The sequence below is a fragment of the Delphinapterus leucas genome, chromosome 13, assembly GCF_059928025.1.
Source record: "Delphinapterus leucas isolate spDelLeu-1000000601 "Yukka" chromosome 13, BTC_Dleu_Yukka2, whole genome shotgun sequence".
In the NCBI taxonomy this organism is placed as follows: Eukaryota; Metazoa; Chordata; class Mammalia; order Artiodactyla; family Monodontidae; genus Delphinapterus; species Delphinapterus leucas.
Genome location: NC_143141.1, coordinates 73,396,654 through 73,422,281, shown reverse-complemented (window position 1 = coordinate 73,422,281; position 25,628 = coordinate 73,396,654). Strand labels below are relative to the sequence as shown.

At 48.8% G+C, this 25,628-nt stretch overlaps 3 protein-coding genes across 5 annotated transcripts in view; 1 reads left to right on the top strand and 2 right to left on the bottom strand.

The window, feature by feature from the left end:
- CGREF1 (cell growth regulator with EF-hand domain 1) overlaps positions 1 to 12,870 on the bottom strand; it is a 16,014-nt gene extending 3,144 nt beyond the window's left edge. Inside the window, exons 1-5 of one of the 2 annotated variants that reach the window (XM_022574246.3) lie at positions 12,633 to 12,870; positions 1,635 to 1,728; positions 492 to 557; positions 332 to 402; positions 68 to 192 (exon numbers count right to left, since the gene is read on the bottom strand). In XM_022574246.3, the coding sequence (XP_022429954.1) occupies positions 68 to 192; positions 332 to 402; positions 492 to 557; positions 1,635 to 1,717 (345 nt within the window). In that variant the 5' untranslated portion in view covers positions 1,718 to 1,728; positions 12,633 to 12,870. Of the gene's footprint in view, positions 1 to 67; positions 193 to 331; positions 403 to 491; positions 558 to 1,634; positions 1,729 to 11,164; positions 11,499 to 12,632 lie in introns of those variants that run through there. The other variant, XM_022574245.3, reaches the window with a different exon arrangement.
- ABHD1 (abhydrolase domain containing 1) lies at positions 10,845 to 21,862 on the top strand. The gene is given in 10 exon segments (XM_089922499.1): positions 10,845 to 11,438; positions 14,870 to 15,190; positions 19,123 to 19,283; positions 19,638 to 19,820; positions 20,038 to 20,083; positions 20,237 to 20,362; positions 20,492 to 20,655; positions 21,168 to 21,216; positions 21,316 to 21,466; positions 21,589 to 21,862. Coding segments are annotated over 10 exon segments (2,007 nt in total). The 3' UTR covers positions 21,801 to 21,862.
- On the bottom strand, positions 21,825 to 25,628 carry PREB (prolactin regulatory element binding). 2 transcript variants are annotated; one of them, XM_022574227.2, is made up of 9 exons: positions 25,308 to 25,626; positions 24,569 to 24,761; positions 24,161 to 24,378; positions 23,891 to 23,971; positions 23,667 to 23,791; positions 23,296 to 23,469; positions 23,089 to 23,161; positions 22,736 to 22,895; positions 21,825 to 22,560 (listed from the first exon to the last, which is right to left on the bottom strand). In XM_022574227.2, exons 1-9 carry the CDS (start codon positions 25,440 to 25,442, stop codon positions 22,466 to 22,468), a joined length of 1,254 nt encoding a protein of 417 aa, XP_022429935.1. In that variant the 5' UTR covers positions 25,443 to 25,626; the 3' UTR covers positions 21,825 to 22,465. The 2 variants fall into 2 exon arrangements, with proteins under 2 accessions (XP_022429935.1, XP_022429936.1); XM_022574228.2 differs by lacking the exon at positions 22,736 to 22,895 and having other exon boundaries at positions 25,308 to 25,628.

The following is a 25,628-nucleotide window of genomic DNA, read 5'->3' as shown; positions in this document are numbered from 1 at the left end:
AAAACACCAAAGCCCCAGGGAGCTGGGTCTTCTTCTGGGAGAAGGGCCCCCATCCAGCAGGGCTTACCGGGTTGGTGGTGAGAGAGTCGGAAGCTCCAGGGGCCAGAGTTGCTGTCAACATGGACAACAGCTCCAGGCCATCCAGCTGTCCACTCTGGTCGTAGTCGTGGAGAGCAAAGAGGTAAAGGAGAACTAAGGAAGAGAGGCTGGATGAGAAGAGGCATCAGGGGACAGGTGGATCAGGCAGGAGTCGCGGGATGGCCTGAGGTCAGTCCCAGCTCTGGCTGCCCTGGGCCTCCCGTCCACGGGCCCCATCAGCCCAGCCCCTCACCCTGCTCCCGGCTCATGTGCTCCGGCTCCTCTTCCATCCTCTCTAGTCCCTTTAGGTAGCTCTGCAGAAGTCTTGCAGAAAAGCGGAAAATCAGTCCACGAGAGGCCAGTCTGCAGCCCCAGGACTGGCCCTCGGGTGCCCCCCACCCCAGCCTACTCACTGAAGTTGCTCCTGGCCTGGCTCGAAGGGGTTGGGTAGAGGTGGATGCTGCACTTCAGGGTCCAGCCTGGAGGAGGGAGGGAAGCACCGGCCTTGCAAAGGGCCTCCTCTGAGGGCCCAGCCTCACAGCCTTCCATCCCCAAGCTCCTGGTAGAGTTCTCCCCCCAGACCCAAAGGGAGCTGCTTCTCCAGGTCCCCAAAAACCTTGTGGGGAGGAGGCCAGGATGGCCTCCTCAGAAGCAGAACCTCACTCCCCAGACTCTGCCTTTGCAGATTCCTAGCTTAGATGGTAAGTGAAAATCCCAATAAAACATCTGGTTTGGTGGAGGCCAGAGGAAGCCGCACCAAGTAGACACAAGTTGGAGATGCAAGAAACCAGCGTAGTGGGCGGCAGGACAACATGCATCATGGCAACCCTTCCTCTGTGATGCTGGGAGCCGAGGGACAGGTCTCTGGCTGAGCCCGGTGGCACTGCCCAGTTTTATACAGACCCGATTTGCTCCATGACACAAAGTGGACTCTTTTTTACCCCAAGTTGAGGGCATATATGTTGGTTTTGTAGTTTCGATCTGCTCAGGGGCTTTTTGTCAGTCTTTAAAGCTCAAGATTTGCTCGCAGTTCTGGACAGGGGTCCCTGTTGGCCCAAGTCAATCCAGATGTGTGATGCCAGAGAGCTGGCAGGAGCTGCTACAGCACCTTTTGTCACTGCTGCCAGCCCCTGCTGCTGTGGCTGTATCCGTCCCCCGACCCCACCCAGCACACCCACTGCATAGTATTAAGACATAAAACCTCAAGAAAGATATTCAAATAAAACAGAAGTGATGTGCTGATGATCTCTATTTCTTGGGAGCTTCCACTATAAGGTCTTGGTAAGAGGACTGTAGCCCCTTCCCAAGCTTATAGCCTCACATCTCATTGGAAATGAGCTCCCGGTTTCCAAGTGAGTCCAGCAAACGTGTCGATGCCCACTTTGCAGAGGGCACTCTAACGGGCACAAGGCAGAAGCTGAGGAGATGGGGATGATACAGAAGTCAGGGAGCGTACACCCAGTCTTCCGCCTCCCAGAGGGGCCCACAGCATACCTCCGATTCTCCAGAGATCCCCCTGCTCCCAGCCCACGGCCCTGCCCTCTGAATCCCATTACCTCGTGGTGCCGTGTTTGGGAACAGCCTGACTCAGGGGCAGTAGCAGCAGCAGCACTGACATTCTCATCGTCACAGGTAACATCCTTCCTGTAGCTGGAAGTAGGAAACAGGGTTAGGGAATCAGAGGGAAGCAGTGTCTGCCACAGAGGGGGGAATCGGTGGGTTAGACAGGAACGCCTCTCTCCCTGACTCTACCTGCCACCCAGGTGACAGGACTCCTGTGCAGGGAGGAGCCACACGGACATCAGGAACTTTGCTCAAAATAAAGCTTATTCCGGATCCAGCATGTAAAGCGCATAACGCAGACTTGTGCTGGGGGAAGCTGTGCTGCGGGCAGGACTATCCCACTCTTGCCCTGCCAGTCCCCCAGGTGCTTGGAGAAGTGCAGTTTAAGCACATATGATGTAGTTCAGTCCACTCATTTTACGAGTGGAAACTAGTTCAGAGAGGATAAGAAAAAGGCCAAATTAGAAGTGCGTAGTCACAAAAAGACCAAGCCTTAAACGGGGGGAAACAGATTGTTGGTTTGTATCTGTATTTGTATTTGTATAAAAACTCACTGAAGAACAAATCAAAAGAGACTAGACTCCTTGAAATAGGTCTACACTCAGGTAGGGCTTGAAAACACAACAAATCAGGGTCAATCCAACAGTGGTCCCAAGAATTGCTATTTATTAAACACAGGAAAACCAGATCCCAATAGAAAGGAAAAAAACATAAACTTTCCTTTAGACCTGCATTGTGTAGGCCCATTGGCAGCACATCACTTGATTAAATGAAAATAGTCAAACGGAGTATCTATCAATGTGCAGAGCATGAAGCTTTCCAATTAGTCCCAGGATTGTGTACATAATCGTGTGAGTTTCTGGGGAAGCAGAAGCCCTCCAGAGCTGAGGTCTGACCTCAAACTCATCTTTAGGAAGACAAATCATCAGGTGCTTGACGGTCTAGAGCAGAGGACCAGGAACCCTCTGAAATGGTCCCTACACTTTGGCTGGCGTTGAATCTTCCTGGAGAAAGGCGCATAGCTTTCAGCAGATTCTCAAAGAGTTCCATGACCCTGATGAGGTTCAGGACCACTGCAGGGGGGACATCAGCTTCCTAAGAGCTCTTCCTAGAGGCAGTGGGCAACTGGCCAACAGGTAGATACATGTGTAGCTGTGCAAATAGAGCTGCCTTGAGGAAGAAGCAGCACAACACAGAAGTCCACAAGAAGGTGAAGCTCCCGAGAGTCATAGAAACTGTCTCTGTTTTTCTAGACGTACGTGGGCCCCAACAGATATAGTGAGTCTACATAGTTTGTAGACTAAGACCTGCTGCAACCAAAAAAAAAGAGCATCATGGAGGAGATAATAGGGGAAAAAAAAGAACCTAGGGCTTCCCTGGTGGCACAGTGGTTGACAGTCCGCCTGCCGATGCAGGGGACACGGGTTCGTGCCCCGGTCCGGGAAGATCCCACATGCCACGGAGTGGCTGGGCCCGTGAGCCATGGCCGCTGAGCCTGCGCGTCCGGAGCCTGTGCTCCGCAATGGGAAAGGCCACAACAGTGAGAGGCCCACGTACCACAAAAAAAAAAAAAAAAAAGAGAACCTAAAAAATAATTAAAAAGGAAGACAAATAGAAAGCATAAAATAAGATGGTAAAAATAGATCCAAGTAGGGCTTCCCTGGTGGCACAGTGGTTGAGAGTCCGCCTGCCAATGCAGGAGACACGGGTTCGTGGCCCTGTCCGGGAAGATCTCACATGCCGCAGAGCAGCTAGGCCCGTGAGCCATGGCCGCTGAGCCTGCGTGTCCAGAGCCTGTGCTCTGCAACGGGAGAGGCCACAACAATGAGAGGCCCACGTACCACAAAAAAAAAAAAAAAAAAGATCCAAGTATATCATAAATTGTATAAACATAAATTGTATAAACTCATAAATTGTAATAAACATAAATTGTATAAACATAAATTGTATAAACTCATAAATTGTAATAAACATAAATTGTATAAACATAAATTGTATAAACTCATAAATTGTAATAAACATAAATTGTATAAACATAAATTGTATAAACTCATAAATTGTAATAAACATAAATTGTATAAACTCATCAGTTAAGAAATAGAGATTATCAAAAGGTACATAAAACAACATACAAGTTACATGCAATTTTCAAGAGATTAACCTAAAAAGTAAAGTCACAGAAAACAAAACGGTAGAAGAAAGATATATAAAGCAATACTAGAGGAAAGAAAGCTGGCAGAGTTTTATTGACATTAGAATAAATAGAATTTAAGGTGAAAAGCATTATTATAGATAAAAAAGTATCATGACAAAATGCACAAAAGTTTAATCCCCTAGGAAGATATAATGATTCTGAACCTGTATGTACCTAATAACATAGCCTCAAAACACCTAAAACGAAAACTGGCATAACACTATCACCTGTTAGAATGACCAAAAATCCAGAACATTGACAATACCAAGTGCTGACAAGGATGTTGAACAGCAGGAACTCTCATTCATTGATGGTGGGAGTGCAAAATGGTACAGTCGCTTTAGAAGACACTTAGGTGATTTCATTCCAGACTAAACATGTTCTTACCATACAATCCACCAATTAAACTCCTTGGTATTTAACCCAAAGGAGCAGAAAACTCATGTCCACACAAAAACCTGCTCACAGACGTTTATAGCAGCTTTATTCACAATTGCCAAAATTTGGAAGCAACCAAGATACCCTTTGACAGGTGTATGGATAAAGAAATTGTGGTACATCCAGACAAAGAATATTATTCAGTGCTAAAAAGGAATGAACTATTCAGCCATGAAAAGACACGGAAGAATCTTAAATGCATATTACTAAGGGAAAGAAGCCAATCTGGAAAGGCTACACACTGTATGATTCCAATTGTATGACATTCTGGAAAAAGCAAAACTATGGAGACAGTAAAGAGATCAGTGGTTGCCAGGGACTGGGCGTGAAAGGGATGAATAGGTGAAGCACAGAGGATTTTCAGGGCAGTGAAAATACTCTATATGATATTATAATGATAGATACGTGTCATTATAGATTTGTTCAAACCCAAACAACACCAAGAGTGAACCCTAAGGTAAACTATGGACTTTGGATGATTACGATGTGTCAGTATAGGTTCATCAGTTCATCGTGTACCCCTCTGGTGGGGCACGTTGATAATGGATGAGGCTGTGCATGTGTGGGGCAGGAGGTATATGGGAAACCTCTCAATTTTGCTGTGAACCTAAAACTATTCTAAAACAAATAAATTCTTTTTAAAAAACTGGCATAAACACAATCAGGAAAATCGAATCTGCCATTATGGTGGGAGAATTTAACATACCTCATACAGTATTTGAAAGATTAAGCAGACCAAAAATTAGTAAGAATGTAGACGATTGAATAAAATATTTTCTAAGCCTGAGCTAATGAACAAATAGAGAACCCAACTCCAGTCACTTAGCAAATACATTTTCTTCTCATGTGGAATATTTATAAAAACTGACAAGCAACAGGCCAAAGAATATGGCTCAGCAAATATTAAAGAATCAGTCTCATACTGTTACATGACTAAATGCAATTGTATTAGGAATCAATAACAAAAATGATGTAAAAATCTCATTTATATAAAAAATTTAAAAGGTACACTTACATATGGGTCAAAGAAGGATATCATAATGGAAATTGTTGAATACTGAGGATTGTATAATACTGGGAAAACATACATCAAAACAAGGTATGTAGCTAAAGCAGTATTAAAGGGGAAGTGGGTTGGGGAATTCCCTGGTGGTCAAGTCGTTAGAACCCGGCGCTTTCACTGCCCAGGGCCCAGGTTCAATCCCTGGTCAGGGAACTAAGATCCCACAAGCCGGGACTTCCCTGGTGGCGCAGTGGTTAAGAATCCGCCTGCCAATGCAGGGGACACGGGTGAGAGCCCTGGTCCGGGAAGATCCCACATGCTGTGGAGCAACTAAGCCCGTGCATCACAACTACTAAGCCTGAGCTCTAGAGCCTGCGAGCCACAACTGCTGAGCCCACACACTGCAACTAGTGAGCCCACATGCCACAACTACTGAGCCCGTGTGCTGCAACTACTGAAGCCCACGTGCCTAGAGCCCATGCTCCGCAATAGGAGAAGCCACCGCAATGAGAAGCCCTCACACCACAACAAAGAGTAGCCCCCGACTCGCACGCAACTAGGGAAAACCCACACGCAACAACGAAAACCCAATGCAGTCAAAAATAAATAATAAATAAATTTTTTTTAAAAAAAGAGAGAAAAGATAAAACTTTTTTTAAAAAAAAAGATCCCATAAGGTGTGTGGTGCGGGGGTGGGGGGAATATATATATACACACACACATATATATATATATATATATATACACACACATATATATATACACACACATATATATATACACACATATATATACATACATATATATATATATATATATATGTATAGGAGAATTGGGTTGACTTAAAAACTTATATTGGAAGAAAGGCCAAAAGTTAATGAGTTAAGCTTCCAACTCAAGAAGCTAGTAAAAGAGAATAAACTTAAAGAAACTAAAAGAAATGAATAATAAAAGATAGAAGAAATTTAAAATATAATAGAGAGCAGCAACAAAGTCAAACTACAGTGTTTCTTTAAAAGAACTAATGAACTACAAAACCCCTGACAATTTTCATTAAGAACAAAGAGAAAAGGCACAAATAAACAATATTAGGAATTAAAAGGGGACATAACTACAGGAATAGAAGAAATTTGCAAACTTAGCAGATATAGCCATTTTCCCAGAAAAACTTAACAGTAAAACTGACATCAAAATAAATAGTAAATTTTAATAGTCCTATAACCACTGAAGAAATTGAATCAGTGAGTATTAACCTATATTGTTTGAGGAACTATAGACGTGAACTATTTCTGGAGAGTAATCTGTAAATGTGTATTAACTGCCGTAAAACCCCTACCCAACAATATCATCCTGGGGATTACGTAAGGAAAAACACAAACGGAAAAGAAATTATAAAGATATTTATAGCTGTGCTATTAATATTAGTCAAAGAACTGTAAACACCTGTAACATTTAGGCAATGATTAAGCAAATCCTATTATGTGACAGAGCCATTAAAAATGATAAATATTTCATGGGACTTCCCTGGTGGTCCAATGGGTAAGACTCCGAGCTCCCAATGCAGGGGGCCTAGGTTTGATCCCTGGTCGGGGAACTAGATTCCACATGCATGCCTTAACTAGGAGTCCGCATGACGCAACTAAGGAGCCCGCATGCTGCAACTAAAAGATTCCCGAATGTTGCAACTAAAGATCCCGCATGCCACAACGAAGACCCCGCGTGCCGCAATTAAGACCCAGCGCAGCCAAAATAAATAAATTAATATTTTTTTAAATGATAAATATTTCAAATTCATGTTTTAAAGGAAAAAATTGACAGATTTGAGCATATCAAAAGTTTAAACTTCTGTATTATGAAAGACACTATGAATCAAGTTCAAGAAGACAAGTGATGGAGGACTGGAGGGAACAGGGTTCAAGGCTATTTGGATTTTCAGCAGGGTGGAGTTCACCACCCCCACCCCCAGCAGAGGCTTGGAGACAGAAATCTCCGTAGAGACCCCACGGAAACTGAGTGGAAATCCAAGAACGGCAGAGTTATGTGCCTAACCCGTGAGGATTAGAGAGAAGGCCCTGCCCACAGTGTTCTTGGTGGTTAGGAAGCAATGGCTTACAGAGGGTCTAGGCAAGTGGACAGGAGGGCTGCCTCACCCAGTTCTTGGTATCCAGCGTGCTGCTGGTTTAAAGAGAGGGGTCTGAGGGCTCCAGGCTCTAAGGTGGAAGGAGGGGCACGAAATGACTGAGAGGGCCAGCTGGCCAGAAGAGGCCAAAAGGAGAAGGCCAGAAGATATAGACCCAGGACTGGATGCCACAGAGGACATCATGGGAAGTACCAGTCGAAGTCAAGACCTTGAGTGACAAGGACCAGGAAGGCGAGCCTTTGTAGGGAAGGCAAGTGTAAATATAAGTTTATAGAGTAAGGGCTAATGGTACTCATTTCTTTAATATTTATTGGGCACCTACTATATGTGAGGCACTATTTTATAAGTAAGATGATAATATTAGGTAAAATTACCTATTATTTTTCCTCCTTAAAGTTTACATATTTATGTAAGTAGGAAATGATACAAATGTTAAAGCAATGATGAAGAGAAAAACAGAGAAACACAGAATTGCTAAGGAGTAGGTGGCATAGCCCAAAGTTGTTTAAGGGTATGGGCCCTAATCTCTGGCTGCCTAAGTTCAAATCCAGGCTCTGCAACTCACTAGCTGTGTGCCTCCTGTGTTTCAGAACCTCGGTCTGTTAACATGAGGTTGGTGAGAGCACCTCTTGGGGTGTGGTGAGGATTAAATGAGACAAGACGTGTAAAGCGCAGCGCCTGGTTATACAATAAGGCATCTTCCTTCCAGAAGTTTCTCTGGATTGCTCTGTAGTAGCTTCACACCATCCTGGTCTTCCCACCTGGATACCCTCAAATTGCTTTCTCCTCCCATCTGTTAACTGCCAGGACCTAGGCTACCAGGAGGCACAGGAGTAATTTAAATCCCTCAGAGCTGTCAAAACCTATTATCCAGACTTAATGTGTTATCATCACTAGGAGTTGCCTTTTAAAAAAGGACATTTGGAAACAACAAAGAATGACTCTGGTGGTAGCAGTTCAGGGATAAAGGGGAAACACCTATCGGATCCCACTAATCCAGTCACTCATTAGGCCAACTGTGCTGGTTTGAAAAACATCTACCTATTCTTTCTTGTGGGAAGTAGCTGGAGTTAAATTTGCCTTTCCTTGTATATGATCTGGACTTAGCGACTCACTTCAAACATATAGCAGAAATGTGACCTCCAAGTCTGAGTCATAAAAGGCAACACGGTTTATGCCTGTTTCTGGTTCTCTCTCTCCCTCTCTTGACATGCAGATATGCTTCTCTGGAGCTCTGAACCGCCAAGGAAGAAGTTTGCCACGCTGAAAAGACCACGTGGAGAGAGCACATAGGGATAGGGATGCTTGAGGAGCCCCAGTTGCTCTAGCCTCCAGCTGCTCACTTCCCCAACCAAGGGCCAGGCAGGTGAGAGAGCAAACCTGTAGATCATTCCAAGCCCCAGCCTTCGAGCTGCCCCAGCCAACACTGATGGAGCAGAATTGAGCTTGCCTTCTCTGCCCTACCCAGAATGTACACTCATAGGCAAAGTCAATGTTATTGTTTTCAGCCACTGAGTTTTGAGGTGATTTGTCAAGTTGTCATAATGATTAGAACTGCCTTCTTGGCAGTCACACAGGGCCCTGCTCTCAACAGGGCCCTGGGCTTAGTTTAATGCTCTGCTGTCTCTGTCTTGAAATTCTTAATCTTATTTTTGCACTGAGCCCTGAAAAGTAAGACCTGGTCCTGAACCCTGCCCACATGAATTACTCTTACTCTCCTCCTCTTGGTCCTATGTCACATGTGTGCAACTATTCAGCATGTGCAGTGGACAGAGGACAGAGCTATGGAACCAGCCAGCCCTAGGTTCAAATCCCAGCTCCACCACAGACTGTCCCCGTGACCTCGGGTAGGTTACTTACCCTCACTAAACTTATCTGCATAATGGACATAATAATAGTACTTACGTCACAGAGTTACAGTGAATACTAAGTGGATAATGAATTACTCATCACACAAGGAGTCTCTTATTCTTGTCCCTGCCTCTGCTATTTTCTCGATTTAAAGAACCCTCCATACGTAGAGTACTCTTCCTTTGCTGGAACTCCACTGCTCCAAAACCTTCAATGGCTCCCTGTTTCTATTACAGTCCAGAGTCTTCACCTGGACATTTAAGGCCTTCTACAATCAGATATCAAGTTACCATTTTAGACTCATCTTCCAGTGCTCCATTATACTAACACTGCTTCAGACAGAGGGGTTACTGGAGTCTGCGAAATACTTTTCATTTTCACTGTGCAGTGCTTTTGCCCAAGCTGTTCCACCCTTTACCTGGAACATCCTGCGCCCTCCTGACAACCCTAGCACTCTGGTTTCAGTCCACTTCAGAAACAAATAATTGCATGTGGACTTTTAGTGTCATCTCAGTAATATTCTCCTAAGTCATGCTTCCAAACATGGCATTTTTAGTACAGGTAACTCACCTCTGTTATATAAAGGAAGTCAGGCTAAGGCACCTCAAGTAATGTGTAATGAGGTTGGTGTAATGTGATTGCTTCACACTTTCACATTTCTAACTACAGTATTTACAAAAGCTTTTATAAGCAACAGAAATAGAGCAGCTACTGAACAACTTCCTGTCAAATAAAAATGTTCCTCATCATTTTCTATAACGTGCATAAACATAATTTACCCTAATGACCACAGAAAAGCCACCACAACTGCTAGAGTTGTGATATAATTCAATAAAGTTATTCACATCACACTCACACACACACACACACACTCACAATGATCCTCTAGCCTCTGATTTCTTCAAGCCTTTGCACCAGTGCATGGGAGGAAAGCCTGGCCTTGCAGTTAGACCTCTGATCAAATCCAGCCTCTCACAGTACTAACAGTGTGATCTCAGCAGGTGTCTCCGTGTCTCTGAGCTCTGGCACCTTCACTTTAAAAACTGAGGATAGTGGTATCTATCTTGTAGGGGCTGGGGAAGGATGCAATGGAATAATGTAGGTTGAGTGCATGGCAGTGAGTAGATGCTCCCTGAGTATTTCAGAGACTCTAGGATGTGGCGGGGCCTTTTCTCTTGCTTGACTTCCCAACCAGTGCAAAACTGCTTGCACAGCATGCCTGTCAGTGGCCATCAGCCTCCACTGGACTTTCCAGGACAGGAGCCTACCACCCACAGGGCACGCATTCCATTTCTGCCTAATTCGAACTGTCAGAAGTAATTCTGAGCTCAATCCTCTCCCTTAACTTATCTCTCCAGGGCCGCCTGTGACTCCCAGCACCTCCCACCCCCCGGCGCAAGAGAAGAGGCACTGGCTATACAGCCAAATGGGTCCCACACCTGAGAGCTGGGCTTCCCCTGCCACTTCTAGCTGGGTGATAACCTCGACCCCTCCCCGGTCCCCCTTTTCCTCCGCTGTCAAATGAGGATGAAACTCCTGCCAGCCTCCCCTCCCCCCGGGACTGTCAAGAGCAACGAATGAGACACCGGAAGGAAAAGCCCTTGGGGGACTATGAAGCCCCCACATCACAGCGAGGGGGCTCAGGCCTTGCTTTCCAGGCCCTCCCTCTACATGCTCTCAGGGGTAACCTCGGAGAGGCGCCCAGAGGCGAGAGCCAGCGCTCCGGCGGCGTCCGAGCCGCAGGGGATGCGGAGGGACTGCGCCTTCAGCCTCCGACCTGGAGGCCAGGAGACCGCCCCTGCCCGCGGTCCCGCCCCGCGGCGCCCAGTATTCCCGGCTGCCCGCGGCGGGGTCCCCGGCCCCCAGCCCGCCAGCCCCGGGCGGGGCTCGCACCCACCTGCGGCGGCGCGGCGCGGCGCGGCTCTGGCCGGGTCCGGCTGGGTCGTCGCTCGAGGCTGTGCGCCGCCGCGGCCGCCGCGCCTCGGCTCCCGCCGCCCGGCCCTCCCCCGGGCCGCTCCACGTGGCTGCTCCACGTAGCCCTCCCGGCTGCGGCCGCCGCCCTGGCCCGGGCAGAGTCCGGAGCGCCAGCGCCGTGGCCTGGGTCTCCGCCCCGCCCCGCCTGGCCCGCAGACCCCGGCCCTCTGCGGCCCGCACCGGGCGAGGGAGAGCGTGTGCGTGAGTGTGTGCGTACAGACAACTAGAGAGAGAGAGGCAAAGAGACAGATGGTGAAGCTGGTGCGTAATGAGAAGCACGTTTAACTGGGGCTCACTCCCTGCTGGGACCCAGATGTGTGTGACAAGATAGAATGTGACTTACTGTTAGCCTGTGATTGTGACTGGTGTATGTGGCTGCGTGGATGAGAGACCTGTGACACGGTCGGGGGTGTTTCGTGTGGCTGTGTATCCAGTATGGCAGCACTTGAGAGAGTATGGCCAATGCGGGACTGTCCAGGTGTGTGACCGTACAGGATGTGAGCGGTGTGTCTGTTAGGGTATCTGGCTGAACTCTTCCTGAGTTGTGATGCTCAGGTGACACCCGTGACTGTCGGTTTCCGGTGAAGGTATCATTGTGTGACTGTGACTGCACATCACTGAGAAGTGGCTCCATATGGTGGGGGGAGGGGGGCCTGGGAAAGTATCACCTTAAGGGTGACAGTGGCAGTTGTTTGCCAGCAGCGTTGCAGTGAGTGGCTATAGCTTTGTGGTCAAAATGCAGTGTCACCAGTTTTCTCAGAGCAGCCAGTTCCTCCACCCAGGCTTCAGAGTACTTCCTCACCCACTGGCTCAAAGACTTAGTTCTTTGAGTGTACAACTTCTTATCTCTCTGGAATCTTCAGCTTCTACCTCCCCATCAGCTCCTTCTCATCAGCATCCATCCACAACAACAAACTGACTCTCATCAAAGTCACCCTGTCCTCCTTCCTGTGGTGGACAGGTGGATACTGCTGGACACTACCTCCTTGGGTCATGGTATCACTGGTTTCGGCAGTACCATTCCTCTCTCTTTAGTCATTTCTTCTTAGTTTCTTCATGTGTCGGAGTTCCTCTGGGCTCTCTCCTCATTCCCCATCTGCTCATGTGTTCTTCCATTCACGTAGCTTCCATCACTACCTCTTATGGGTTGAACTGTGTCCCTCAAAAATTCATACGTTGAAGTCCTAATCCCCAATGCCTCAGAATGTGACTTTATTTGGAAATAGGGTAGTTGCAGATATAATTAGTGAAGATGAGGTCATACTGGCGTAGAACCTAATCCAATATGACTGGTGTTCATATAAAAAGGGGAATTTGGACACACACACACACACACAAGGAAAACAGCATGTGAAGATGCGGGCAGAGATTGGAGTGAAGCTTCTACATACCAAGGAATGCTGAAGATTTTCAGCAAACCGCCAGAAGCTAGAAGAGAGGTATGGAACAGGTTCTTCCTCACTGCTCTCAGACGGTACCAATCCTGCTGACACCTTGATCTTGGACTTCCAGTTTCCAGAACTGTGAGACAATAAATTTGTTGTTCAAGACAACCAGTTTGCAGCACTTTGTTATGGCAACCCTGCCAGCTAATATATCATCTAAATGCTGATAACTGCCATATCTCAAATTCCAATCTCTGAGCCCCAGACCACTTCAGGAACTGAACAGCCTACTGATTTGTGCCGGATCTTAATTTTTAAAGGTGACTGAGTGACAACACAGAGAGGTCAATGCCACTGAAAGAAGAGTTTAATGTTACAGTTCCCTCAGGAAGAAGAGGCACAGCTCACCACACAGGACCACAGAGGGAAGCACCAGTGTAGGTCAGAAGGCAGAAAGGAGCAAGGAGAAGGCACAGGCCACAGCTTTTATTAAACTAGAAAAGCAAGACGAGGCAGGTTAAACAGTTTAGGGTTGGCTAGTTTTAATAACTTCAGAGAGCTTTGGGGCATAGGGGCTGTCGCTAGTTGACTGGTCCCTGGTCCTGGGTTTATCTAGGAAAGGGAAAATATTGGTTTGGTGTGTGAGAGTTGGATAAAGGAAGTGGTTCAGAGTATGGCCTCTGGATTGCAGGGGAGATGTGAACAACTTTGGCTGTTAGTTTGGTCCTGTGATTAATGGATGCCAAAGAGACAAATTCAGAACCTAAGAAAACACAATTAGAACACCTACCAGCACCGCAGACGTGTCTGAATCAGAATGCATCATCTTCCTCCTCAAAACTTCCCCGCCCCCTGCTTCTCTATCCCAGTGTTACCACCATGCATCCCCACCTCCAACCTACTACCAAGTCCTATCAGTTCTGCCTCCTATCTTAAAGATCTTCACTCCTCTCCTGAGCTTTCCCCCAGTCCAGGCAGCCCTGGTCCACGCCAAATTTCCGTTAACAGCCTCCTAATTAGCCTGCTTTTCATCCCCCTCCAATCCATTCTCAAAGTAGCCTGAATGATGCTTCTGAAATATAACTCTGATCATGTTGCCCACCCCTTCTTAAAACTCTGACGGCTTTCCTCCACCCTTAGGATAAAGCCTAACATCCTTTATGCAGCTGCCCACAACCTGATTCCTGACCATCTCACATGCTCCAGCAACACCAAATTTCTTTTGGTTCCTTTAAGAAGTCTCTCACATCCAGGCTTTTGCTTGTGCTCTTCCCTCTCCTGGAACAATTACTCTCTCCCCGCCTCCACCTTGTCTTGGAAACTACTACTTATTTTTTGATTTCGCCTTAAATGTATTGTCATTTAATATCTGGGTGTGCTTTCTCTGATCCATGGAGTCTGGGCACCCTCCCCGGGGCTCCCACTGCAGCTAGTACTTCCCTTATCTACCACCATGCTCTGTTGCAGGGGTTCAACCGTGATTACACATTTGAGTCTTCCAGAGAGATTTTAAGTTGTTATTAATACTTAGGCTCCTCTCCAGACCAACCATAACAGCGGGTGGGGCCTGGGCACCGCTAGTTTTAGAAACTCAGATAATTCCATTCGTCAGTCAAGGCTGAGTCATTGCTCTAGTAGATTACTTACTTGTTTCCATATCCCAGTGAAGACAGGAACAGCATCCCAAGTGCCTGGTACACAGTGGGTGATGAGTAATTATCTATTGTACTTGTGACAGGGATTGTATGAGGCAGTGTAGAGTGACACTGGACGAGTGGCTTTAACCCATGTGTGTGTGACTCTGTGCGGAATGGCACTCACTCAAGCAGCTGAAACTTGACCACGTGACACCGTGGGGTGTGGGTGTGAATGATCGTGTCCAGTGTGTGAGGGCCACTGTCAATGACTGAACACTACGGGAGTGGAGGAGTGTGACCACGTCAGTGGCTGTGCCCTGTGTGTGACTGACTGAGAGGCTGGGGGGCTCTGGCCAGGCTGTCAGACTCGCCGCTCCGTGGCAGGGTTTGAGGAAGAAAGAGCTGGAGCTGCCCCTCAAGATGGCGCCTGCGGGGAAGGCCGCTAGTCCTCACAAGAGGCCGCAGGGCCGGTGACCGCGAAGCGGAGGCAGGAGCCGTAGGGGCGCGAGACCCGGCCCGCGGGCCGCGGGGCCATTCGCAAGACACTGGGGTCAGCTCCGCGCAGACTGCCCAGGCGCGGTACACACACCCCCCTCGACGTCCTAGCACCGCCCTCGCCACGCCCGCCGCCGGGAGCACGGGCGGTGGGCGGGGCCTGGGTCCCCGAATCGCCGGGCAGTGCGGGCGGAACCCGCACAGGCTGTCCAATGGCGTGTAACGGGCGGGGCCTAGCGCGCACCTGCGGGCCCACTAATCGAAGCTCAGGCGTCAGAGCCGGTCAAGAACTTGGGAGTGGAGACTCAGCAACGCGAGAGGCTGAGCTCCTCCCTGGGCCCCCAAGATGACACCTGGACAGAATCCTTCTCTCTGCTTTTGGGACTTGGCGCTGCCCTCTACTTGGGCTACTACTGGGCATGGGTGGCCCCGGTGGGTGCGGGTCCAGAGCTCTCTCCGGCAGGTGTAGGTAACTCGAGTCTGAGGGCAGCTTCCAGCCGGGGCTCGAGCCCTTTGTGGAGGCTGGCTCGGTGGGGTCTCCTGGCCCAGGTGAAATTTGACGCCACAGCCCCACCACCACTCCGGCCCCGCGCTCCAGCCAGGCTCAGCTTTGCTACTATCACCTAACGGAGAGTCGGTTCTTTGCCTGCCTGGATTCTCTGCATCCCGCGTACTCCTCATGCCAGCTGGACCTTTCAGTCATCGGAGGGGTGCTGCTGCCGATGATGTGGACAAACACTTGCAGGAAAGCGGGGTGGAAGGCATCCTGAGCTGTCAGGGAGATACGCACACTATCTTTTTCTTTTTAGGCAGTCTAGATGAGCTGCTCATTAGCTGCTCTGAATGAAGGAACCAGTTGGTGGGGTGGTGGCTAACTCCCACCATCATCCCATCAGCTTAGTAGGACCTTGCTTCTCTTAAGGACTGGCAGAGGTTCCCCGCCTAGCTCAGGACTAATGGATAACCCTAACTGTCCTTGCTCATTCAGCCCTGTTTTAAGTTCTAGGCTCTCCATGTAGAGTGCAATGGAAAAATCCGAAGAGGATGATTTTGATGAACTTGGAAATTTTATTCTCACTGAAATTTATGTAATTTACATAGCCACAAAAATCTAAATCTTTTAATTTTCATTAAACTCGGTTCTAAGTAGCTGAGTCTAACAAGAAACCTATTGATTCAAGCCCTTTAAAATGATCTATAGGGAAATTTAATGTTACCTCAACTTTTCTGTATTTTCAGAGCTTTATACATCCTATGTATTGTTTATAGAATACATTTGCCTTAGTAAAACAATTTTAAAAATCCATACCTCACAATACCCTATAAACCTTACCTTATATGCCTGATTTGGAAAGTCAGTCATTTCAGAACAGAGCTGTCTTGAACTAAACATTTTCCTTTGCTTACAACCATCCACAGAGAAGTCAGAGACCTCTGCCACTTTATACCCCAAATCCTTCTTTGATTTCCAAATACTGGTTTAAATGCAGAGAAAGTGTCATTCTGGACACTCTGAGGACATGCAGTTTGGATTGTCCAGCATGGTAATGGATTGGAATTGATTCATCCACAGTGACTAATGGCATTTAACTAATTAATTCTCAGGGATAAGTCAAGAAACACTTCACTAGAGTTAAAATGAAACTAACCCACATACATCAAACCTGTGATTTATTAGCACCTTGTTCTACACAACTGAGCTGTTTGACCAAGGATTTAATAAATTGATAACTCAAAATCTTGGCAACTAGGAGGTATTATAGTAAAGTGACTAAGAGCACAAACCCTTAGTTTCAATCCCAGCTCCACTGCTAACTAGCTTTGGCACATTTTGTGACCTTTGACAACTTATTCAATATTCAAACACGTTCCCACAGGGGGATCATAGTACCTATCTCAAAGAGCTATTGTGAAGGTTATAGGATATAATCATGTAAAATGCTTAGCACAATACCTGGCACATAAGGAGCACTCAACAAATCTTACTAGTATTGGTGGTAATATCATAGTTATTTTTTACACTTTTTAATAGAAGTATAGTTGATTTACAATGTGTTAATTTCTGCTGTACAGCAAAGTGATTCAGTTACACAATTTATATACAATCTTTTTTAATATTCTTTTCCATTATGGTTTATCATAGGATATTGAATATAGTTCTCTGTGCTATACAGTAGGTCCTTGTTGTTTATCCATCCTGTATATAAAAGTTTACAACTGCTAACCCCAGCCTCCCAGTCCATCCCTCCCCCAACCCCCGCCCCCTTGGCAACCACAAGTCTGTCCTCTATGTCCGGGTCTGTTTCTGTTTCGTAGATAGGTTTGTTTGTGTTATATTTTAGATTCCACATATAAGTGATATCATATGGTATTTGTCTTTTTCTGACTTCACTCAGCATGGTAATATCTAGTTGCATCCATGTTGCTGCAAATGTGTGTGTGTGTGTGGTTTTTTTTTAACGGCTGAGTAGTATTCCATTGTATATATGTACCACATCTTCTTTATCCATTCATCTGTCAATGGACATTTAGGTTGTTTCCATGTCTTGGCTATTATGAATAGTGCTACTATGAACATAGGGGTGCACGTATCTTTTTGAATTAGAATTTTGTATGGATATATTTTGTATGGATTGCTGGATCATACGGTAATTCTATTTTTAGTTTTCTGAGGAACCCCCATACTGTTCTTCATAATGGCTGTACCAACTTACATTCCCACCAACAGTGTAGGAGAGTACCCTTTTCTCCATATCCTCTCCAGCATTTGTTATTTGTAGAGTTTTTAGTGATGGCCATTTGGACTGGTGTGGGTTGTTACCTCACTGTAGTTTTGATTTGCATTTTGCTATTAGAGTCATTGAGCATCTTTTCATGTGCGTATTAGCCATTTATATTTCTTCTTTGGAGAACTGTCTATTTAGGTCTTCTGCCCATTTTTTTCTGCCCATTTTTCGATTGGGTTGTTTATTTTTGTTGTTGTTGAGTTGTATGAACTGTTTGTATATTTGGGAAATTAAGCCCTTGTCGGTCTCATTGTTTGCAAATATTTTCTCCCATTCTGTAGGTTGACTTTTCATTTTATGGTTTCCTTTGCTGTGCAAAAGCTTGATTAGAAAAAGCTTGACCTGCAAAAGCAGATGTAATCTTGATTAGGTCCTATTTGTTTATTTTTATTTCTATTGCCTTGGGAGGCTGACCTAAGAAAATATTGGTACAATTTATGTAAGAGAATATTTTGCCTAATATCATAATTATTATTCCACTTTGCCTTTTGCTAGCTGTGTGACTTTGGGCAAACAACTTAACCTGTCATAGTTTCTTATAATAAGGTTGGGTTTAGCCTAGTGCCAGCAAATAGCATACAATGAATCACAGGTGTTATTATTCCAGGGCTTAAGGCCCAGGGTACGAGTCACAACAGTCACAGTACCAACCTGGCCTCTCTAGTTCATAATTTACGTAGCCCCTTTTGACTGCAAGAAGAAATAGGAATCTGGTCCTTGGGTCCCTTCAGGCCTGCAACAGAAATGCAATTTCTATTTCTTGAGTCTGAGGCCTTCTGTCTTTGTACAGCATACTCCCCCTTCATAAGCCTTCTATGTGGCTGGGCCCTCTCATTCACTTGATGTGTATCCAGAGAACCAAGCAGAGAGGTTGAAAGATAGGGCTAAGTGCCCAATGACATCATCTGGCCCACCATCCTATCCCTGTTACCTTCCTCCTGGCTGGCATGAAGAAACAGAAAATCTGTTCCCATTGGGACTATTCCTCCTTTAGAGCATGGTCTAACAGCAGGGGCTGTTAAGTAAGAAAATGAGGTGGTGAGGTACAAAGAAGCCCTTCAGCAGGGAGCACATGCAACAGGGAATGGGAATATGCAAAAATGGAATGCTAAAATCAGAAGGAGCCAGCGTGACCGGAGCTAGTTTTGAGACGAGAGTGTGGATAATTCAACTGGCAGAAGTGTAGACAATTCAAAAGGCAAAAGTCACAGATTAAATGGTGCTGCATTTCTTCAGCCTCTGTCCAGGATCCCAACCTTTCCTGCAGATCAGCTGGGCAACTTATATTACCTGCTCTCTCCAAAATGAGTTTGGGGCATGGATAGGTTGAGTGTGGCAGTCGGTTCAGGGGCAATTCTGGAGAGGTGACACTCTAGGACTGGAGCTGGGGTCCTAGTGGGACTATCTTAACAGAGGTGACTTGACCATTCCAGATTGAGGTATGCTAGATTTCTCACGCCCAGACAAAGCAGTGCCCTCCAGGCTGGCCTCTGGAAAGGGGTCACTCTGGTATCAGGTACCTCACTGGCTTGGCGCAAAAATCAGGGGAGTGAGGCACATCGTGTTGTGTGACTACAGAGGCCACAACTGGTGACTGGGTCCCAGTTTCTGGCCTTCCTGGAGGGACACTGTCCAGTCACTGTGGAGACTTTCTACCCTACGCTCTGGTGTTTTGAGGGGCGGCTACAAACCATCTTCAGAGTCTTACTGCAGTCTCCGCCTGTAGCCCCTTACTCAAGGTAAGAAGGGACAGATGGGGGTGAACATGAAGCTGCAAGTACAGGGGAATCCTACTCGTGTACCTCTTTTAAAATGGGGGTAACCTTTGACCCATCTACCTCAGTGTGCTAAGGGTAACCAGAGTGGCTATATGCAAAGGCTATTTAATTGCACAACCATGAGGTAATACTCAAATCTTTTATGTCTCATTATACCTCGTTACAGTCTTAATGTTTTGCATAATGCATGCCCTCAAATGATGCTGGTAACTTGTGGGAGTTGTTTGGGGAGGGAGAGGAGGGCATAAAATCTTTCGAAGTACATGGAGTTCCTAATAGTAGTATCTTTCTGTGCCCTTTTCTCCAAAACCACAGGGAAGTTCTCGAAACCCTGGATAGAGGACAGCTCCTCCTAGACTGGGCCAGCCATCCTAACAGCAGTCAATATCCTGACCCTACCACCCAGCCATTGTTATTGCTGCTTCCTGGTATCACGGGCAGTAGTCAGGAGACATATATCTTGCACCTAGTTGACCAAGCTTTGAAGGATGGCTATAGGTAAGGATGGACACAGTCCAGCGGAATTGGGTGGTGTCTGATAATTTATAATTGTGTGTGTTGGGGGTCGGGGGAGGGTCAATTCATACCCTGCTAGCTATGGGGAGGAGGTGCCATATGAAGGGTACCATTTGACGGAGGCCTTTCTGAAACCTACCAAAAGGGGAGAGGAGCCCTTATGGAGGGTCTGCCTAACATGTACGTGGGTGTGCCACAGGGCTATCGTATTTAATAACCGGGGCTGCCATGGGGAATAACTGCTGGCGAGTACCCTCCTTCCTCGTAGTGGCCCTTCACCCCGCTCCCTTCAGAGACCCTGGGCCCCAACCTACCTGTCTTCCATTTCTTGAGTCCTTTCACTTTTCTGCCTTCTGGTCAGGGCCTCCTTCCCTACCCAATGATCCGGTTTGCCTCAGACCTACAGGGCCCTCTGTGCCAGCAACACTGAAGATCTGGAGACAGTCGTGCACCACATAAAGAGCCACTACTCCCAAGCTCCACTGCTGGCTGTGGGCATCTCTCTCGGAGGGTGAAGGCTGCCTGCACTTAACCCAAAGGCCCAGTCTTCCTTTTTCTCTTTCCTCCTCCATGTTTTCTCCCGTTCTCCTGTTCCAACTCACCAATACAAACCCTTCTTTCATGGCCCCTGGGCCAATCCTGCAGGATATTAGCTGAACCACCTGGCTCGAATGGGACGGGCTGCGGGGTTGGTGGCAGCACTGACTCTACCTGCATGCTGGGATACCTCTGAGACCACCTGCTCCCTGGAGACCCCACTGAACTCACTGCTCTTCAGTCAGCACCTCACTGCTGGGCTCTGCCGAGCTGTGAACCGGTAGGGTCTTGACAAGTGGAAAAGGGAAGCAGACAGGGTAGGATGGCAGACATGCCAGGTTCTCCCAGTGCTCGGGTCAGTTCCCTATCTGGATTTTCTCACTCATGAGATAGGACAGAGGCTGGCTCTGGGTCAGGTCCAGGAGTAGAGCCAAAGCCCTATGTGTTCTTTTTTTTTTAATTTTTCTTTTTGGCTGCGTTGGGTCTTCATTGCTGCGCGCAGGCTTTCTCTAGTTGCGGCGAGCGGGTGCTACTCTTTGTTGTGGTGCACGGGCTTCGTTGAAGTGGCTTCTCTCATTGCGGAGCACAGGCTCTAGAGCGTGTGGGCTTCAGTAGTTGTGGCTCGCAGGCTCTAGAGCACAGGCTCAGTAGTTGTGGCACGTGGGCTTAGTTGCTCCACGGCATGTGGGATCTTCCTGGACCAGGGGGTCGAACCCGTGTCCCCTGCATTGGCAGGCGGATTCTTAACCACTGTGCCACCAGGGAAGTCCCACCCTATGTGTTCTTTTGCAGAAACAGAAAGGTGATGGAAAAGGTGGTGAATGTAGACTTTGTGCTACAGGTAGAGTCTTTCAACTCTCCCCTCTCGGCCCAAAACTGTTCTTCCAACACCTTATTCCCTTTCCTCATCCTAGCCTATCCCACCCGCCACCACCTGCAGGCCCACACAATCCACCACTTTGATGAGCGCTACACAACTGTGGTCTTCGGATATCAAGACCGAGCAGCAAGCCCAAGAGCCAAGGCAGATGCCATCCAGCTCCCTGTGCTCTGCCTCAATGCAGCTGGTGACCCCTTCTCCCCGGTCCACGGCGAGCACCTGGGATCTGGACGCTTCAGGCCCCGGGGGAAATGGGCCATGCAGTGCAAGTGGAAAGAGCCTGGGCTCTCAGCAGAGGCCAGGGCTCCTGACCTCCTCTCCAACGCCTCCTAGCCCTTCCCCTACAGGCTGACCAACATTCTCCCCACGTTGCACTGCTCGTCACAGCTCGGGGTGGCCACATCGGCTTCCTGGAAGGACGGCTTCCCTGGCAGCACTGCTACATGAGCCGCCTCATGCATCAGTATGCCAAAGCCATCTTCCAGCACCCAGCAGAGCTGCTCAGCCTCAGGGCACCCACTCCTCCTGAGGGAGGCAAAAGCTGACAAGAGTACCATCTGGAGCCTCAGTTCAGTCTTCGCTTGTTTATTAAATATCAACTTTTCCTGCCTAATGCGCTCAAGTTCATTTTCCCTTTTCTCAAGGCTAGGGTAGACTGTCCAGGAATTTACTGCATATTTGGCCTGGCTGGCTTGGAGCTACCCAGCTGAACCCAAAGATGACTGCCTGGTTCTTCCTTTTGCCCCTTCCTTCTCTAATACCAAGTCCCAGGCCAGTGCTTTTCCCAGCAAATGCCAGGAGCTCATGTGAAGAGCAACTGGCCACGAGGCGGTAAGGGGAGAAGAAAACGACTGTTTCTGCAGGAAGGACAGCAGTGCCTCCAGGTTCTTGGGCATCTTCACATATTTCTGGAGAAAGGACAAGCTCAACTATGGAGCCTCTGGTAGGCAGAGGGAAGGAGACAGGTGGTGTGGCCTGGCCTTCAGACACCACTGTCCTGGGCGGATCCACAGATGACGAATGCAAGGTTCCCAGGACTCAGTGTTGCACAGGGCCACAGCCAAGCTTTAACTGGAAAGGGCAGGCGTTGCCCATTAGTCTCATCAGAGGCAACCTCAGCTGTGAACCCAGATGGAGCGAGCAGTGGTAGGCCCACACTGGTCTAGAAGGTGGCAGTGTCCAGGCCCCTGGCTCCCTGGGAGCAGGGAGGCTAAAGAAAAGCTGGAAAGGCCCTCTGGAGCAGCAGGATGGTCATAACGATAAGCCCGACACACAGCAGCAGCAGCAGCCATATAGGAACACTCCCTGCAAGGGGGGGAGGGAAGGAGTCAGGAGGCAAAGGAGCATCACAGCCCAGAGAACAGAACCATTCAAGAAGGGGGTAGTGGCTACAGATAAGCATCCCATTCCCCAGGAGGCAAGTTTTCGCTACAGCGAAAGCTGGGGTGGTTCCCCCACCGCACCCACCCCAGTGACTCACGTCGTGAGGGCAGCAGGTGTAGCTGGCAACGGCTGTCAACAGCCACAGAAAACAGAGCAGTTTCCTGGGACCCAAGGAGCTCTGGACCACGACCCTTCTCAGGTAGAAAGGCCACATCCGTCACCACGATGCCATGGGCCTCCTTCACGTAGTACAGGCGCTGGGGACAGGAGGAAAACTAGTGAGGGAAGGCCCAACTGGGAACATTCCTTCCAGAAAACACGGCCTCTGCCCCCAGAAGACTTTCCCGCTACAGGCTGGGCCTGACTCCTTCCGGCACGCTCAGTGCAGAAGCAGGCCTAGAATCCCCACCCCAAAGAGCCCTCAGGGCTGTGCCCACCTCCACCCATTACCTGGAGAGAGAAAGCTATGTAGATGGCAACAGAGCCAGTGACCGTGCCCAGGCCTAGGAAGGTGCCCGATTCACTGCAACAAACAATAAAACGCTCACTGTCCTGGAGTCTGTGCAGCAACAACAGTCCTCAGGGACTCAGGGCAGCACGTCTCCCTGAGCTCCCCCTGGTCCCCCCATACCCAGCCAAGCCACCACTGTCTCACACCTGACGCTAAGGCAGGAGATGACTTCATGGCCACAGGACTTGGTCCGAAGGGGCAAGAACGTGGAGCCATCCCAGGCTGTGAGGTAGCAGGGCGGGGGCTGGCGCAGACGCTTGTGGGGAATCTGCACCGTGAAGAGTCGCAGCCCAGCAGGCTGGTCTGGAACCTGCCCAAACCTGGGGGCCGGGCGAGAAGCTGTTCAGCTCCTGGGGCCTGCCCAACCCTCCTCAGAGGTGTGTGCCCTCCTGCACCCTGGTGAGGCCTAGGGTAACACCCGACAGGGCTCCGACCCTCCCCAGCTTCCCCCCAGTCTCCTCCCACTCCCCCACATCGAGGCTGTGCCTCTTTCAGCCACCCTCTGGGGTCTTCACACCTGCAGGCCTGGTAGCGGTAAGGCGTGTTAGAAAAGGTGGGTCCGTTCTCTTGCCAGTGCAGCTGTGTCACCAGCTGATCCTTCTGCCACACGGAGGCCTTAAGGTCCCAGCCCACAGTTACCAACTAGTCAGGAATCAAGATTCCAAGGATGGACGGTTAGGGGATCCACTTACTGGGCAAGCAGCATAATCACCTACTTTCTCCACCCTCTCAACTCCTCACCTTGCCATCAGGCCCCAAAGCCAGGTCCTCAATCTCCCCTTCGTGGGCTTTGAACTCCAGAACTTTCTCCAAGGTGGGTACCTGCAGCCAAACCACCACCATAGTTAGCCTAGGTACCCGGCAAGAGCGCAATGATACTCACCCCTCTTCTCTACTAATGGCCGCTCAGTGCAGGCTTCACTCACAAGTTCCCCAGAACCCATGTTCAGTTTCTCACAATTCTGGCCTTGTTGCTACTGACACTCATCCTCTAACCTCCCAAAATCACACCTTCCAGACACGAACGTAGCCATCCGTCCCTCCAGTGGCAAGCAGGGTACTATCATTGTTGAAGCATACAACTTTCTGCAGTGGATCAGTGCTGAAGTCTGTCTGCACCGCCTGCAAATTCTCTACGCTGAATTCTATCTCCTCCTGGTGGGTTTCAGCTCCAGACTTCTCTGCTGGGGCAGCCCCTTTCCTTTGTCGAGGCCCCTGCTCCTTGGAACCTGCAACACAAACAGCCTGCCAGGTTCCAGGTTTCTCAAGTAAGTAGTACTGGCCCCCTCTCTAGTGGTGAACATCGAGCTTCTCGCCTGCTACCATAACCCCACTTCCAGCCCCACTTCGTCAGAGACCAAGATGAGAGAGATCTTACTTATTTAACCCTCTTCCCAAAGCTAGAGAGTGGGCTCTCACCTGCCTTCCCTGCCTTGTTTTTGCTCTTCTGCTGACGGATCTGGAAGCGCAGGAGCTGACAGTGGGCATCCTGCCCCGCAGCAAGGATGTTACCAGCCAGCGCCAAGTTCATGGTGGCCCGTGTTTCTGTGTCATGGGAGTGTAGTAAGGAGGCGCTAAGGCGCCCATTAATCTGCTCCAGTTGCAGAAAGTGCTGTGGGAGAGGCAACCAGGATGAGGTTCAGAGAGCACCTCAAGGGCAAACTTACATCCTATAGTCTCATGCCCTACCCCTTTGCTAACTACACTTTCTAGTTTAAAAGGCTTTTTGCAACCTTTTTTCTTTCCTGAGCCTCACGAATCTGTACAGCAAGCAAGGCTCTAGTTTGCAGGACAATGTGATGACGCTCAGAAGAGCGAAGAAACCTAGCTTCTATTTCACTCGCCGCTGCCATTAGTCTGGCAGACAAGTCTATGTGGCCCCCCTGGAAAAAGCCAGGATAAGACCCCTGGTGCTAATCCTGAGGTCGAACTGAAGCGTTCGTGCCTAGGTAGCGCTGTGTGCAGTTTTCACTTTACCTTAGGAGCCTCTCAATTGACCGGTGAGTTCTCGATTGAAATTCGCGCCGGGACGCCCGGCATGCCGGGGTTCCCACGCGGGAGGGGCCGGGTCCGAAGCAGGGGTGCGGCCCGCCCCCAGGCCCTCCCAGAATCGCCCTCAGCCCGTGGCGCGACCCGGCCCCAGGGGCACTGTACTCACCACGCCGTTCTTTATGCCGGTCTTGGCGGCGCCTCCTCCGCCCGCAGCGATGAGCAACCCAGCGCTGGGGTCGACCTGAAGCGCGTACAACGGGAACGGGGCCCGGTACAGCTCTGACCCCCGGCGCCGACCCATCCCGCTCGCCCCGCGCTTCACTGTCTGCGCCGAGGCACCGGGGACATGCCGTCCGGCCTTCGACTGCTGCTCCGGTCGCTGTTGACCTTGGTCCGGTCGCCGCCGGGAGGACTCCAGACCCCTCTCACAGCCGCCGGGCTGCTGAAACTGTAACTACACACAAGGTTCCCTATCGCTGCCGCGGGC